Source organism: Schistocerca serialis, chromosome 4 (assembly GCF_023864345.2).
Source record: "Schistocerca serialis cubense isolate TAMUIC-IGC-003099 chromosome 4, iqSchSeri2.2, whole genome shotgun sequence".
Lineage (NCBI taxonomy): Eukaryota > Metazoa > Arthropoda > Insecta > Orthoptera > Acrididae > Schistocerca > Schistocerca serialis.
Genome location: NC_064641.1, coordinates 823,494,258 through 823,509,330, shown reverse-complemented (window position 1 = coordinate 823,509,330; position 15,073 = coordinate 823,494,258). Strand labels below are relative to the sequence as shown.

At 39.5% G+C, this 15,073-nt stretch overlaps 1 protein-coding gene across 1 annotated transcript in view; it reads right to left on the bottom strand.

The window, feature by feature from the left end:
* The window catches only part of LOC126473420 (putative aldehyde dehydrogenase DhaS), a 224,857-nt gene extending 217,967 nt beyond the window's left edge, over window positions 1–6,890 (bottom strand). The window contains exon 1 of the mRNA XM_050100447.1: window positions 6,522–6,890. Coding sequence (XP_049956404.1) covers window positions 6,522–6,611 — 90 coding nt within the window. The 5' untranslated portion in view covers window positions 6,612–6,890. The remainder of the gene's footprint in view (window positions 1–6,521) is intronic.
* Window positions 6,891–15,073: the final 8,183 nt, after the last annotated feature.

Sequence of the window (15,073 nt, the reverse complement as noted above, 5' to 3'; positions counted from 1 at the left end):
TTAAATAAAAATGTCTGTTAGAGTTCACATTTGACAGCACTTTGTCACAACAGTCAAGACAGGCATTTTGTGTACGATAAATTTATTAAAATGCATAACTATGTTTCATTCTGACAGTGTATTTATCAATTTTGTAAACATTAGCAGTTCCAGTTTACTGTAATGAATTTACGTATCTTGACAGTCTCATGACAAATGATCAGGGAAGTATTATAACGAAATGAGCTATGTTTTTTTTATGTTATACTTTCTGACATGTTCCACACCCATGATAATTATCTCATTTTTGGGTCTCTGGAACAAAAACTGAATCTAAGCTAATCTAATCTGTTTCTCCATGTATTCCCTACGTTGGTGGAATACATTATTTATGGAACATGTGGAGGTCAAGTCACAAAAGTGTTTGTCTACACTATTTCCCTAAATGATGTCTCAAGGGCAGCATTTTTCAAAATGGCACACACTGTGGCTCGACTTTTAATCCCCGGTTTCTTCTGAGTTGCTCATGTTGAATGGTTAAGGTATGTTAAAAATTCTCTCCACACATTCCATTTTCACTCCTTGATGAGACGTCTAGCTTTAGCCCTCACTTGCTGAAAGGCTGAGATATTGTCTCCACTGGGTCTATTTTGAAACTGATGTGACTCAGCAAGCCTGTGCCTAATTGATAACTGGCATTCCTCATTCCACTACAGGATGGCTTTTCTGCTAGTTTGACTAGAAGACAAAGGAATGGAGGAACCAGCAGCATGGTGCATCACATTCATTATATGCTCCACACATTTCTGGGTGCTGTTGTAGTGTTGGAATATGGCCAGTCAGCTGTACAGAGGCAAGTGCTCTCTGCTGAACATCCACTCAGTGGCAGCTGTTCTGACATTTTAGTCACAACTAGGTGAAGCCAGATGGGAAAGTGGACACTTTAGCACTTTCCTCATAATGGTATCTACAAAGGCAGGGGAACATGGGGAGAGATCTATAGTGGAGGATGACCCACTGGACATGCAGTATGGAGATGTCCTCTGATACTCGCATCCTCTCAGTTACCTGATCTTTGTGGCACGCAGTAGCAGAGCCCCAGAGCACATGGTGAATACTGATGTCAGTCAGTAACTGAATTGGGCAGGAGTGTTGTTTCATGTGATCAGTAAGTGCTGTGTCGTCAAGCACGTCCTGCAGTGGGATGTGCATGAAGCATACGATGAGATGACACATACACTGCTGCTGCGCCATTTGTAACTCATTGGTGAAGGTGATGGGCAAGTAGTGGCATGTTTCACTGATGAACACAGCTACACCATCTTTTACTTACTCACCGCATAGATCATCCATACTGTGTAGGATAAATCCTGGCAACATGATTATTCTTGGTCTTTAAGTATATCTCCTGAAGGAATAGACACACAGACTTTTCTTGTATTATCAGTTTCAATGCATCTAGATGTGTCATACAACCATTCCCATTCCAGTGAAAGATGAGATCCACTTTAACCATCGGGTTAACCTTCGCTAATTACTTTAGCCTTGGAGGGGAGTTCAAAATGTCAGGAGGAGGGGTAGATGGACTTTATGGAGCATCTGAAAATATTTCCAGGTCCATTGAATGTTCTTACCCAGCATATGTTAGAGGGTTTGAGATTGTGCTCGTTAGGTCTGGTCTTTCCGCTCAATGATTTCCTTTTCTATGGTGAAAGAGGTAAATAAGTAGATGAAGATATCTTGGGACCAGACTTCATTTTTGAAGCAGAAGTCATCTTCTTCTCCTTTGTGTTCAACACTGGTGTGTCAGTGAACCGAATAACAGCAGCAGTGCCTTGACAGGTACAACTACAAACACAGATAGATGTACTAGTACATGCATTAGGTGTCCGCATTGAGGCATCAGATTTGGCAACTGGTTGCTTTACAAAGGCAGGAAATGTGATTGTTAATACTGGAGGTTGCATAGCTTTGAAAATTTTTTTTGCCTCCATGTACAGTAACCTCTTGATGACTGTAAACTCCTCAGTTTTCTGTTACTTTACATAGAGAGTACATTTCTTTGATAAGACTGGACGTCCGGCTGAGCAGTTAACACATGAGTGGATTGGGTGCATGGTTAGCCTGGACCATGAGTGAGCCACATCTTTCACAGGCTGGCTTCCCTTTGCACAATGGATAGTTTGGCCAAATCTCTGGCACTGAAAGCAGCTCATCAGATTGGGGACATATGGATGGACTCAAAGACAGCCTTTATGTTCTCAGATAACATGGGCATATTAAAGCTGAATATCAAGACAGGTGTTTTTTTTCCAATTCACAACCTATCTGTTTTAAAACATTTCTCACCTCGATTATACCTTAGTTTTGCAATTCCACCTAAAGTTCATTGGGATTCAGATACATAAGGTCACTAAGTGACTCAATGCTTGTGCTATAATTGTGAGCATTTCAACAACTATAACATGTTACCCAAGTTTTGAGCTTTACAGTAACTTAGGTACTTGACTGGACATCATTGTCTCTGTTAACAGGTGGCAACCAATACCTTTTAGTAGACTTAGGATCTACAGCAATTGCCTCTGCACCCTTTTGTGCAGAGACTGGGGATATTCTTTCAAATGTGTCCTCTTCCCTCCTAATAACAATGAACACATTATGATGCATTAGCATTGTTCAGTTGCTGCAATTCATTTGTAGCAGATGTGTCAAGTAGACTGTTCACCCAAGGTCCGTTTGTGGAGTGGGTACAAAAACTCTATAGTGGCCCACCCCTTCTACTGGGTGTTTGATGATTGTTGTTATTGTGAGCCATTGTGGTCCCACAAGACACTAGGGAATCATTTGCCCATCCATACATAGCTCTGCTTGGCTAAGTAAGCCTTTTACAATTGAGGTGTGACATATTTCCCAGAGGTCACCCTCTAACAACTGTTCTGCCACAACAGCCATGCATCTCATTGGCACACAGCACAATTTAACAGCGAGGACTCTTTATAGAGGTTTGTATGATTGTAATGCACAGACAATTATGCCAATTCCCTGCGACACACAATGTTCCACTGCCGCACAACACAGTGGTCACTGAAGCATGCATTGAGGTTACAGTTACAAAGCACTGTCTCCAGCTCAGGCAACCTGGGATCACAAAACCTGTATCCAGTCACAACAAATGAGCTCCCTGACATGCTTATCATTTGGCACAATTCAGAGGGGAGGGGGCAGGGGGGAGGAAGGAGGCAGCATGTGCGGATGATCAAATGGCACAGACATGGTACACGTACCCCAGGTACGGTGGGACCAACAGGAGTGTTAGACATAATAGTAACAAAAGTGAAAGCCAAGTGATCAGGATATGTAGCCAGGCAAATAGATTTTGTAAGGACCAAGAAAATAGTTTTGGAGGATAACAACGGAGAGGAAAGGCAAGACAACAATTCAAAGTAAAATGGGTCGATCAAATTTGAAAATTTGCAGGAGCAACATACAAGCATGTGGCTCAAGAACTTAATCAATAGGTATGACTGGAGGAGACTTATCTAGCAGAAGATAAAAATGGATTCTGTTGATGATTATCATTAAAGGGTACTTGTACTGGCAGAGTAAGAATTCCAAGATCCCTGAAGAGTCCTCTGCAAAATGGTGGTTATTATTTTGCACAATGTTCCAGAAGAAAATTACACCAGACAAATGAAAATAAGTAAACTAAGCGTACACCATTGTATTCACATAAACACAATGTGAGAGAGATGTAATCAGATAAACACAATGTGAGAGACATTGAAGTGCAAAACATGCTAAAGTCAGGTTCTTAATTAGTTTATTTGTCAGTTAACTCAAGTGTAACCTGTTATTCATTTGAACTCCCAGATAATGGAAAGCAAACTGTTTGCTGTGAACATGTAAGCCCCTTCATGAATTCAATGCGGCATACCTGTATTTAAAGACCCAGTCTGTACTTATTGTAGTGAAACTCGATATTTTATGTTTCCCCAATATGAGAGTAGCTTAATTTCTGTGGGACAGTTTCTTGATGTGGCGGTATGCTTATTGCTATGAAGGTAAGTACACAGTCATACATATGGGATGGTGTTAATGCCATAATATTTTAGTTTTTCAAATAGAGTTTCACAACCTTACAATCAAATGTCAATAATACATTAACAGGATAGCATTTGAAGATTTCTGACACATTAAAACTCTGTGCCAAAATGGGACATAACCAAGATCGCAGACCTTTGTAAAAAGTGTACAACACACACCCCACAGATAAACTCAGAATTTTTCACTTGTTTTCCTCAATGCTACCACTTTAGTTGTTGAGCTCAGCCAGAAACCAAAGGTCAAAAAAACAAGAGAAGTGCACACTCTGTTTTTTCAAAGTACTGTTCTCATAAACAGCGGAGTTAAAAAACTTGAATAATCATCTCAAAGTCTTCTCTGTGCATCTGTAATTGAGCATTGCCTCTTCAATATTGGTTGTCTGTGTTCTCTTTTTTAATATATTTTGCATTTGCAACTTTCTATTATCATAACGCAAACCAAAGCAAACATTAGTTAAACGGGAGTCCTGATACATAACAAATGAAAAATAACTGTTATTCATGAATGTGTAAGGAAAAATTTACGCATGTAAAATGGCCATTCAAACAACAAAATATCGCTAGAAAGTTCAAATAAACACTACAAGATGGGAAATGAGCCCCTTCTTCCTCATTTCCTAGCAGCATTAAAACTTCAATTATGTGTCAACCTACCTGGCCCACACATATTGCTCTGTTAAAAAAAAAAAAAAAAAACACCCCTTTAAAATGTGTACTCATGATTCACTGATTCCAACCTACATGTAAATAATATTTTATCAATTCTACAAATGTAAAAGGAAGAAAGAAAGATAATGGTTTACTATCCCATCAGTGACAAGATTATCAGAGAAAAAGCACAGACTCATACTGGGAAATCATGGGAAAGGAAGTGGGCTCTGTTTTTTGAAAGAACATGCCTTTGCCTTAAGCAAATCAGAGAAATCATGGAAAACCTAATATGGATGGCTGGATGGGGATCTGAACTGCCATCATGCCAAGTACAAATACAGCATCTTACCACTGTCCTAACTCATTCAGTACAATTGTACAAAATACATAAAAAAACCATAAATGCACAGCAAGTTAATACAATGAATGAAGCACAGATTTTTCCCCCATTTCAAAGTAGCACCTTCCCTGTTAATTGAACCTTGTTAAATTTAGTCTGCAAGAGCACAAGTGGTTTATAAACATTTAATGATAATTGACAATGAATTTGGATAAGGTAAATACCCACATTTCTGAACGTTTTACTTCAGTGATGGGATGTATGAAACATGGTGATTGAGTAACAGTGCAGAGTCACAATGACCAGAAGAAAATAATGGAAAAATGTCAATAACAATAACAGATATCACAAAAGCCAAAAGAACATTAGAAATCTTGGGTCATCATGCATAGAGTATGCATTAATACTGTAATAACTTCGTGAGTATATTTCAAAATGACAGTATCACAAGGAAAGAAATTATTACACAACTATGGCACAATTTAGATGGACATTTAACTGTTCAAAAAGTTAATGTGTACCATACTTTTTACAGATAGCCACAGTACATAAGAATATTTATCTTAACTGAGTTATACAAAAATTGTACGAAGTTGTCACAGCAGACCAAATGTCCCATTGACAAATACAGAAGGAACAATAGCACAGTGATCAGTGAGGCCGTAACATGACAACATATATTGCATATGGTTCCTTGGACACAAAAGTACCACTAAAATGCTGAAAATGTCATTCCACCATTTCACTCTTCCATCACACTTCCACAATGTAATTACTGTATTTTAGGTCTACAACAAATCAAAAGTTGTGTAACCAAACAATAACTGTGTGAGGTCCACTGGTATCATACGCCCTGTTAAGTGGCAAAATCCCACGAAATGTTGACATGAAGCAAGGCAAAGAATAAACAGTAACCAAATTTAAAATTCAGCATAATATGGTGATAGCGACAATCCCAAGGTTTAGAGGATAAAGACGTGTAAGAGGAATGGTTGTTACATTCAAAATTTTAATGCTTTACATGGCAGTATATCTGCTCCTTCACAGCAGTCGCAGCTCATGAACAAATAAAAACTCCATTCTGAATTTCTTTCCTCTTTTTTGTGCTGTCGCACATCCAATGCAATGGTTCTTATCAATAACGTGAAAAAATTTTAGATCATTCCAAAAGTACATGTATCCTTTTATTGTACTGCTTCGTCAAACATAAAGCGAAGTTACAAAAACGCACAATACCTGTGGCAGTTGCCACTTGAGGCAAAAAAAAAAAATTTCACTACTTTTAAAATCATGATTTTCAAATAAGTAACGCTGAATAACGAAACATTTTTCCGGGCTTTCATGTCTATTAAGTTCTGAAAAAAGGCGGAGCACTCACTCCGCCTCTTTGTCCCAAGCAAAAAACAAGTGTTTCATAGCGTATTTCGTTCGAGAATGAATATACTGACCGTAGCTAAATTTGCTTTGTCGAGCATTTCACCATATTCCATTGTCTGCATAATATGTGGGATATTGCTTGTACCTCGGTTGCTTGTCATCACTATATTTTAGTTTCAATGCCGCCGTCTCCTGATGCCCACAGACTAACAACAACACTTTTATCTCATGTGATTATGCGCTACAGCATAGGAGATGCTAGGATGCATATCCATATTAACTGATAATGTTTCGCTCAGAAAACGTGTTTTTTACTATCGCAATTCCACCCAAAATTGTTAACAAGAAAAAAACGAGTTAATTATAAACGCAATTAAACTATCTTGTTGTATGTAGCACTACATTTTTGCGTTCCATTTTCATAATCAAATGACTGCTATTAACAAGTTGATCCCAAGCGCATAGATAACTTTGGAGTGAACATGCAGATGCGAAGACCCCATCCACATCCACAGAATATTTCTACGCTATGGCAGAAGCACGGCCTCCTAGGCTCCTACAAATTAAGTTTTTTGTCAAAATATATTTGGCTCGCTGGTCACGTGACGACAGTTGGGTGTAAGGCTTCAAACAAATAGAAGCAAAGGCATTTGCCATGTTCGAGAAAGACGTCACAATTCAGATGTAAGTGTATTTTTTATTTAAAAAAAAAGAACGAGAAAATAAGGGATTATCATTGTACTGCACTTAAACGTATGTATAATCCCGGAAATATAAGTAATGGATGTAGGAGTACAGGCTGTAGACGCATGGTTGACGAGACATGGAAGGTTGGGTCTGGGCGTGAGTCGTCCACGGATAGCCAAATGATCAGGCGACCGCCCGCACTAAGCGGGAAATCTGGGTTCGAGTCCCGGCCCTGCACAATTTTTCATTGTCGTTGTTCCTTTCTACAACTAATGATTGTTTATATTCACAGTTGCGAATATATTTCGTAACGGCTGTAGTCGTCGCAGTGCCTGTTCGCATCATAATTCAGAATAACACAGGCACGGCAATATCGTAGGATCTCTTGTTGGGTCCTTGTCTGATGGCCGCGACAAGCGACGCCCGCCCGTGTCAGACCGTTTACATCGCTCTCATAAGATAACGCTCGTCAGTTGTGCTTTGGGAATCACCGCGAGAAAGTCACGCGTATGTGCAACACCGTGGCCGCTACTACTATTAAACCACAAGTCATTATACTTCTGACAAATAGCATTGCAACAAGGCTGCCGGAAATCATGCGCTAAAAATCCTTGCAGAGAAACTAAAGACAACTGCACCTATCTGAAACACGGACGAAGGAGACATGCGGCGTTATATGAGGAAAAGATGTGCTACAGGTAATATAACAAATAAAGAAGTTTAATCGAGAGGGCTGGCAAAAAATAACAACTGTGATATACGGGCGGGCTGTTGGCCGATCTGAGTGCTCGACAAAGCCCTTTTATTTGTGTAAAAACATAGTGGAAGCGTGATTGCGGGATTCAAGGGATTAGATTAGATTGATTTTTCGTTCCATAGATCAAACATTGAGATGATTCTCGTGGGTGTGGACACACGTCAAATATCAAAAACATAAAACATTTGCGTATATAATACTTACTACCCTGGTAATCTGTCAGGAGAGTGTCAAAATAGGTGATTACATTACAGTAAACTGGAACTGCTAATATTTACAGAGTTAATATGCCGACAGAATGAAACATTGTAATGCAATTTTAATAAATTTATCATATACAAAATACCTAATCTTGCTGTTGTGACCAAGTGCTGTCAAAACTGAAATCTAACAGACATTTTTACTTAAGCTGTTCTAACAGTCCCTGTTAAGATGTTCGTCTATAGTGAAGAAGGAGTTGCTGTAGTGTTGGTTGACGAGCCAACACCGTGTTACTACAGGAGGCCGAAATGCACGCGTTTAAGCTCACTCAGGCTGGCGTGAGGTCTGGAACAGGTAATGTAATTATACTATCAAGAAAAGTACGTAGCTTCTGGAATACTGAACTTTAATCCATAATTGGTGAACATCGGTCTGACAGTACATGCATCATAAGATCAATAGCCAAGGATTATGGCGCCTTGCTAGGTCGTAGCAAATGATGTAGCTGAAGGCTATGCTAACTATCGTCTCGGCAAATGAGAGCGCAATTTGTCAGTGAACCATCGCTAGCAAAGTCAGCTGTACAACTGGGACGAGTGCTAGGAAGTCTCTGTAGACCTGCCGTGTGGCGGCGCTCGGTCTGCAATCACTGACAGAGGCGACACGCGGGTCCGATGTATATTAGCGGACCGCGGCCGATTTAAAGGCTACCACCTAGCAAATGTGGTGTCTGGCGGTGACACCACAGTTGCCTATCAAAAGGTCTTTCAAACTCTGTTTAAACTGTGCTTTATCTGAAACAAAGTTTGTAATGGTGGCTGGCAATTCGTTTAAAATGTGTGTTCTTGAATATAGGACCCCTTTTTGGACCAAGGTACGTGATTTTAGGTCTTTGTGTAGATTGTTCTTATTCCTAGTATTGATACGATGTATTGAGCTATTGGTTGGAAACAGAGATATATTACTTGCAACAAATTTCACTAAGGAATAAATATACTGAGAGGCAATGGTTAGAAGAACAAGTTTCTTGAACAGGTTTCTACATGATGTTCTTGAATTTACACCAAAAATGATTCTTATAACAAGCTTTTGCTCGCTAAAAACTTTTCTCGGTGTGATGAGTTGCCCCAGAATGTGATCCCATGTGACATAATAGAATGAAAGTAAGCAATGTATGCTAGTTTTTTATATTTTTATTTCCTACAACAGACATCATTCACATTGCGAATACAGACTTGTTTAGGCGTTTAAGCAATTCTGTGGTATGCCCTTTCCAACTGAATTTATTATCGAGTTGTAATCTCAGGAATTTAACACAGCCAACCTCTTCGATCTGCATGTCTTCATATATTGTACACATGCTGGAAGGAAGTCTCTTAAATGTTCTGAACTGCATATAATGGGTCTTTCCAAAGTTTAATGACAGTGAATTGGCTTTAAATCATTTATTAATGTTGATAAAAATTTGATTAGCAGCTATTTCTAAATCTGTACTTGACTTGCCACTTAATTGAAGGTGTGTATAATCTACAAACAAACTTAGCATCTGGCAATGCAACAAAGAGATGTTATTAATGTACACAAGGAAAAGCAATGGACCCAAGATGGAACCTTGAGGAACACCACATGTAATCAATTCCCAATCAGATGAAGACTGACTGCTTACTGCACAGGTATTTCGCAACGATGCCCTTTGTTTCCTGTTAGTTAAATAAGACTCAAACCATTTCGCAGCATTGCCTGTGAAACCATAATATTCTAATTTACTTAAGAGAATGCTGTGATCCACACAGTCAAAGGCTTTTGACAGGTCATAGAAAAAGCCAGTAGCCTCTAATTTATTATCTAATGAATTAAGTACCTTCTCACTGTAAGTGTAAATAGCTGCCTCTGTATCAGAACACTTACGAAACCCAAACTGTGACTTTGACAAGAAAACTAACTGTCCCTGTTACATCGCAATAAATGAGTGCCAAATGCTGATCAAAAAAGGCTTGTAATGAACAACAACGAGATGTTTACGTAATTCATGGCCTATAACAATAAACAACACATCGTACAACACAGGCTCCCATGGCCGGTATTTGCGTCCTGGATGATTTTTGTTTCATGGGCATTGGACTGCGCTCTGAGATCTTTTTCTGTACCTAAACTCGTCTTCCAAAGCTGGAGACATCACCAGAGCCCATAAACGACTCAGAAAGTAGTTACAATCTCAAAAAAAAAGTCAACAAGCCGAACTAACAGACGTATCTACGCCACGTTCGTGACGTCGTCAGACCACTGTTTAATTGCATAGTTCCGCCAATGTGTTATGGATCTTGTAGTGGGGAAGAGTTGGCGCTGTTTGCTTTATTTACAAATAAAGACTCATAACTTTTTAAATTTCAGTCTTCTTTTCTATTGAAGTTGTTTATGTGCTTTTGAATTTCTGTGACCTATCTGTATATCCTAGAATAGTAGTGATTGGACCTTGATAAACTGTAGCATCAAATAAACGAATTTCGTGATATTCAAATCCCAGTGCATGATAACACGCATAAATAGTCAGCAACAGCTCATGCTTGGGTACATATGAGCAGTTCAGTTTGTTGAGCTTTTTTGAGATTGTAAGTGTTTTGTGAGTCGTTATAGAATCTGATGATGTCTCCAGCATTGGAAGACGAAGCCTTAGGTAGAGAAATATGCCTCGGACCTCAGCCTAAGGACCGGAAAACAAATATCACCAAGGAAGTAAACAACAGAGGCAGTCAATGCAGACATGTAATGTTACTTATAATCCGTCTTGATTGCAATCAAGACGGATTATAAGTAACACTGCATAAAAAAGTGATTGCGGTATCCCTGTAGACATTATGTCTGATTTTGCATAGACTTGCAAGGTGGCAGCCAGTATGGGCTGTGCACTGGGAGTGCAAGGCCACTTTACATTTTTAAGTAATTAGGACAGTGCATTAAGAGCAAATATTTTGTAGGCAGAGTTTCGTGTGGGATTTTACACAGGGAGCCGATGACGTGAAGCCAGCCACGTGTTAGCCTGAAGGTCGAATTTTACAACCTACAGCACCCCAGGAGGCATTGGCTTTGTCAGGCTTGACTCCAGTGGCAGGGCTTTGATGCTGCCCGACAGGCGGGGGACGTTTCCAGCTGAACACTGTGAGGCAAGCAGAGCTTCTCCCCAAAGCGAATAACGCTGGGAGACGCTGTTTCCCCCTCGCCGATGTTGCCCTGGGCTCACAAAAGCGTCGCAGGCGCTATTGACAACAAGGAATGTACCTCCACAAATAACCCAGTCTTTTTTTTTTTTTTTTTTTTTTTTTTTTTAGCTTGAGTCAGAGGAGCGGAATGTGTCTCTTTAGATGCTAGCGCCAAGGAAGCGCCTGGAAAGTTTTTCAGACGAGGGGCATATCGCAGAGGCGACTGCCATTGGCCAAGTTGATGTGACATAAGCAGTGTTTCCCGCACACCCGCAGTCAGGCACGAGAAGCACTCATTGGTTAAAAATTTGTTAAATTTTATGACTGGACAGCTGCAGCAGCGGAGCACAAGCTGTATTAGATTTTGGTAGAAATTAGAACACTCGCACTTCAGTATCTGTACAGTAGGGGCGCAGTATTCCGTACCATTCGATGCAGAGCAGTTGTGTCCCTTATCCAGAACTAAGGATAATATCATGGAATCATGCCCTGTACATGCAGCACAGTGGTTGCAGCGACATCACACCTGATCTGCATAATAGCATGACAAGGATAGCCAGCTGGGGACCCCGTCATTGAGCAGAAGAGCAGAGCAGGTAATATATGGAGATCCGGCCATAGCACGACCAGCCTTGCAGTTTATACAAGTTAAACGGGTGGCCATTGATCCGTTGAGCATTGCAGCACATTCTCATATTTAGTTTGGTGATTAGATTCTGATGGAAAGAAAGTGACCTGGAATCATGTGCTCTCATTCAGTCGAGGGGAAGTGCTAATCTGCATTGTTAAGTTTTATAGTTGTAGATTTGTGTTATACCACCAAGATAGGAGGTTAATTTTATGTTAATAATTTACATGTGTAACTACTTCCAATTCGATTCTTCAACAGAGACCCGGATTGCATAGTCAGATGTCATGAAGCACATAAGAATCGCATTGAGGGAATTAATAATATAATTCCAAGTTCAGGAAATAGTTCAATTGTGTATCACCTCACGGTAGCAAAGAACTCGGCGGTCACTTCCCATAAATGGACACCCAGCTTTTAAATACATACGGTGAAATCTTCTGATACAAAAACAAGATATTAAGATTTGTTCATTTTTCAGTGTTTTAAAATAGATTTTTTTCTCGCACTCCATCACTTAGCACACCAATAGTTTTTCATAACTGGCTGAGCAAAGATCCGCATTACCGGTACCTTAACTGCTTGTGCAAATTTCCTAATATGATGTGTTTACTTTTCAAAAGGTATTCCCTTCTGTAGTAATAGTTCTGTTCTCGTGGCTTCTGCACCATGTCAATGAAAAAATACTCTTGCATAATGGCATTGCATCATCATTGCATCGTTAATAATCTATTTTCGTTGGGTATGGGAGTACACGGTTAGGTTCTTTAACGTATTTTCATAGGAAATACAATCAGTCCCAAATGCTATGCTCTGCTCACATCTGGTAATGCCAACCAGTGCTGAATGCTGACACAGAGCCATGCTAGAATCCTCAGACAGGGAAATCAAACAAATATAACAGACACCATGGAGTGACTCCACAGAGGGGATGAAGAATCTGTAAGCGACAATATTGAATTTATGGATGAGGTGTTATCCAGAATGCCAGCTATGAATCTATTCTCGGAACAGTCAGACAGACTTGTGACTCAGAGTAATGAGATCACAATAAGTGAACGCATCCAATAACATGACAGTTTGTGTGGTAATCATAATTGGACATATCACCTATAGTATACAATTTTCTGTTGGTGACATTCTAATATTATTTGATGGTATAATAGAGGAGATAAATAATTTGATGGAAATTTTAAACAGCATACACCGAAAACTTACTTTCACGGTTGAACATGAACAACATAAATCTATAAATTATTTAGACCTAACTATTTTTAACGATAATGGACACCACAACTTGGGCGTCTATCAGAAACCTACCACTACAGATACCATTATCGCTGCAAAGTCATGCCACCCAAATAGATGTGAAAAAGCTTTCTTCTTAACAATGATACATAGGTTGAATAGAATACCAGTAATACCGGAACAGAGACAGAAGGAGATTGACATATTAAAGCAAATTGCGATATCTAACGGATATAACGCAAATATAGTAGAGATGATACAACAGAAAATACAAGTCAGACAGGCGAAATACCCGAAAAGAGAACTTTTGCAAAGATGCTGTACAAATACCATAGCTAATAGTCTTAGGCATAATATGTTGTTGTTGTTGTTGTTGTTGTTGTTCTTGTGGTCTTCAGTCCAGAGACTGGTCTGATGCAGCTCTCCATGCTACTCTATCCTGTGCAAGCTTCTTCATCTCCCAGTACCTACTGCAGCCTACATCCTTCTGAATCTGCTTAGTGTATTCATCTCTTGGTGTCCCTCTACGATTTTTATCCTCCACACTGCCCTCTAGTACTAAATTGGTGATCCCTTGATGCCTCAGGACATGTCCTACCAATCGATCCCTTCTTCTCGTCAAGTTGTGCCACAAACTCCTCTTCTCCCCAATTCTCTTCAATACCTCCTCATTAGTTATGTGATCTACCCATCTAATCTTCGGCATTCTTCTGTAGCACCACATTTCGAAAGCTTCTATTCTCTTCTTCTCCAAACTATTTATTGTCCACGTTTCACTTCCATAGGAGGTGTTAAAAACAAGTTGCCTGCTAAATCAGGAATTTATAAATTGACTTGTAAAGATTGTAGCTAAATTTACATTGGGCAAACTGAGAGAAGTTTTAACACCAGATTTAAAGAACATAGTACTGGAACAGCACGTAATAAATCACTCTTTGGACAGCATTTAGATATGGAAAAACATGCAGAAATCAATATAAGGGAAAATCTGAAGATACTGCATGTAACCCAAAATGGACTTATGATGGATATTCTAGAGAGCCCGCAAATTTTTATACATAATAAACGGAATTCGGCAGCAATGCCGAATGAACAAATAGAAAGTCACAATAAAATTTTTTTCGAGCTATTCGAAAATATTATTTGTGCACAATGATGATACTTTTCCTTTTATTATTTTAATACTTTAATTTCTTTAATGTGTACTACAAATGTGTTGTAAACTTTTATCCTTTCTTTAGATTTTTTTTTCTTTTTTTTTTTTTTTTTTTTTTGCCGGCCGAAGTGGCCGTGCGGTTAAAGACGCTGCAGTCTGGAACCGCAAGACCTCTACGGTCGCAGGTTCGAATCCTGCCTCGGGCATGGATGTTTGTGATGTCCTTAGGTTAGTTGGGTTTAACTAGTTCTAAGTTCTAGGGGACTAATGACCTCAGCAGTTGAGTCCCACAGTGCTCAGAGCCATTTTTTTTAGATTTTTTAGGTTATCCTTGATTGTCGATATTTCCATAACCTCAAATAAGTGACAACTTCTCTGTGGATGAAGAGCCATGACATACCGCTACCAAGGCAATGGACGCCTTGGCCAGGACAAAGATAACACCATATGAACACACCAGCTGCTACCATGACGACGGAGTCCTCGCTACGTAGACTAGAGGTTTTTTTTTCTTTCTTTATTGTGATTTCGTTCCCCTGCCCCATATGGGCAGGGGAGGGCTGTCAGTGGCACAATGCGCCGCTCTTCAGCCGAGTGACATAACAACTTGAAATAAGAATAAAATGCTACATACATAAGGCGAGAAAGGGGAACTTAAAACAGAATAATGGGAGAAAATGGAGGTAAAAAATAGACATTCATGGAGGACAGTTAAAAGTCACCAGATAGTTAAAAACACAGTTGGCGAG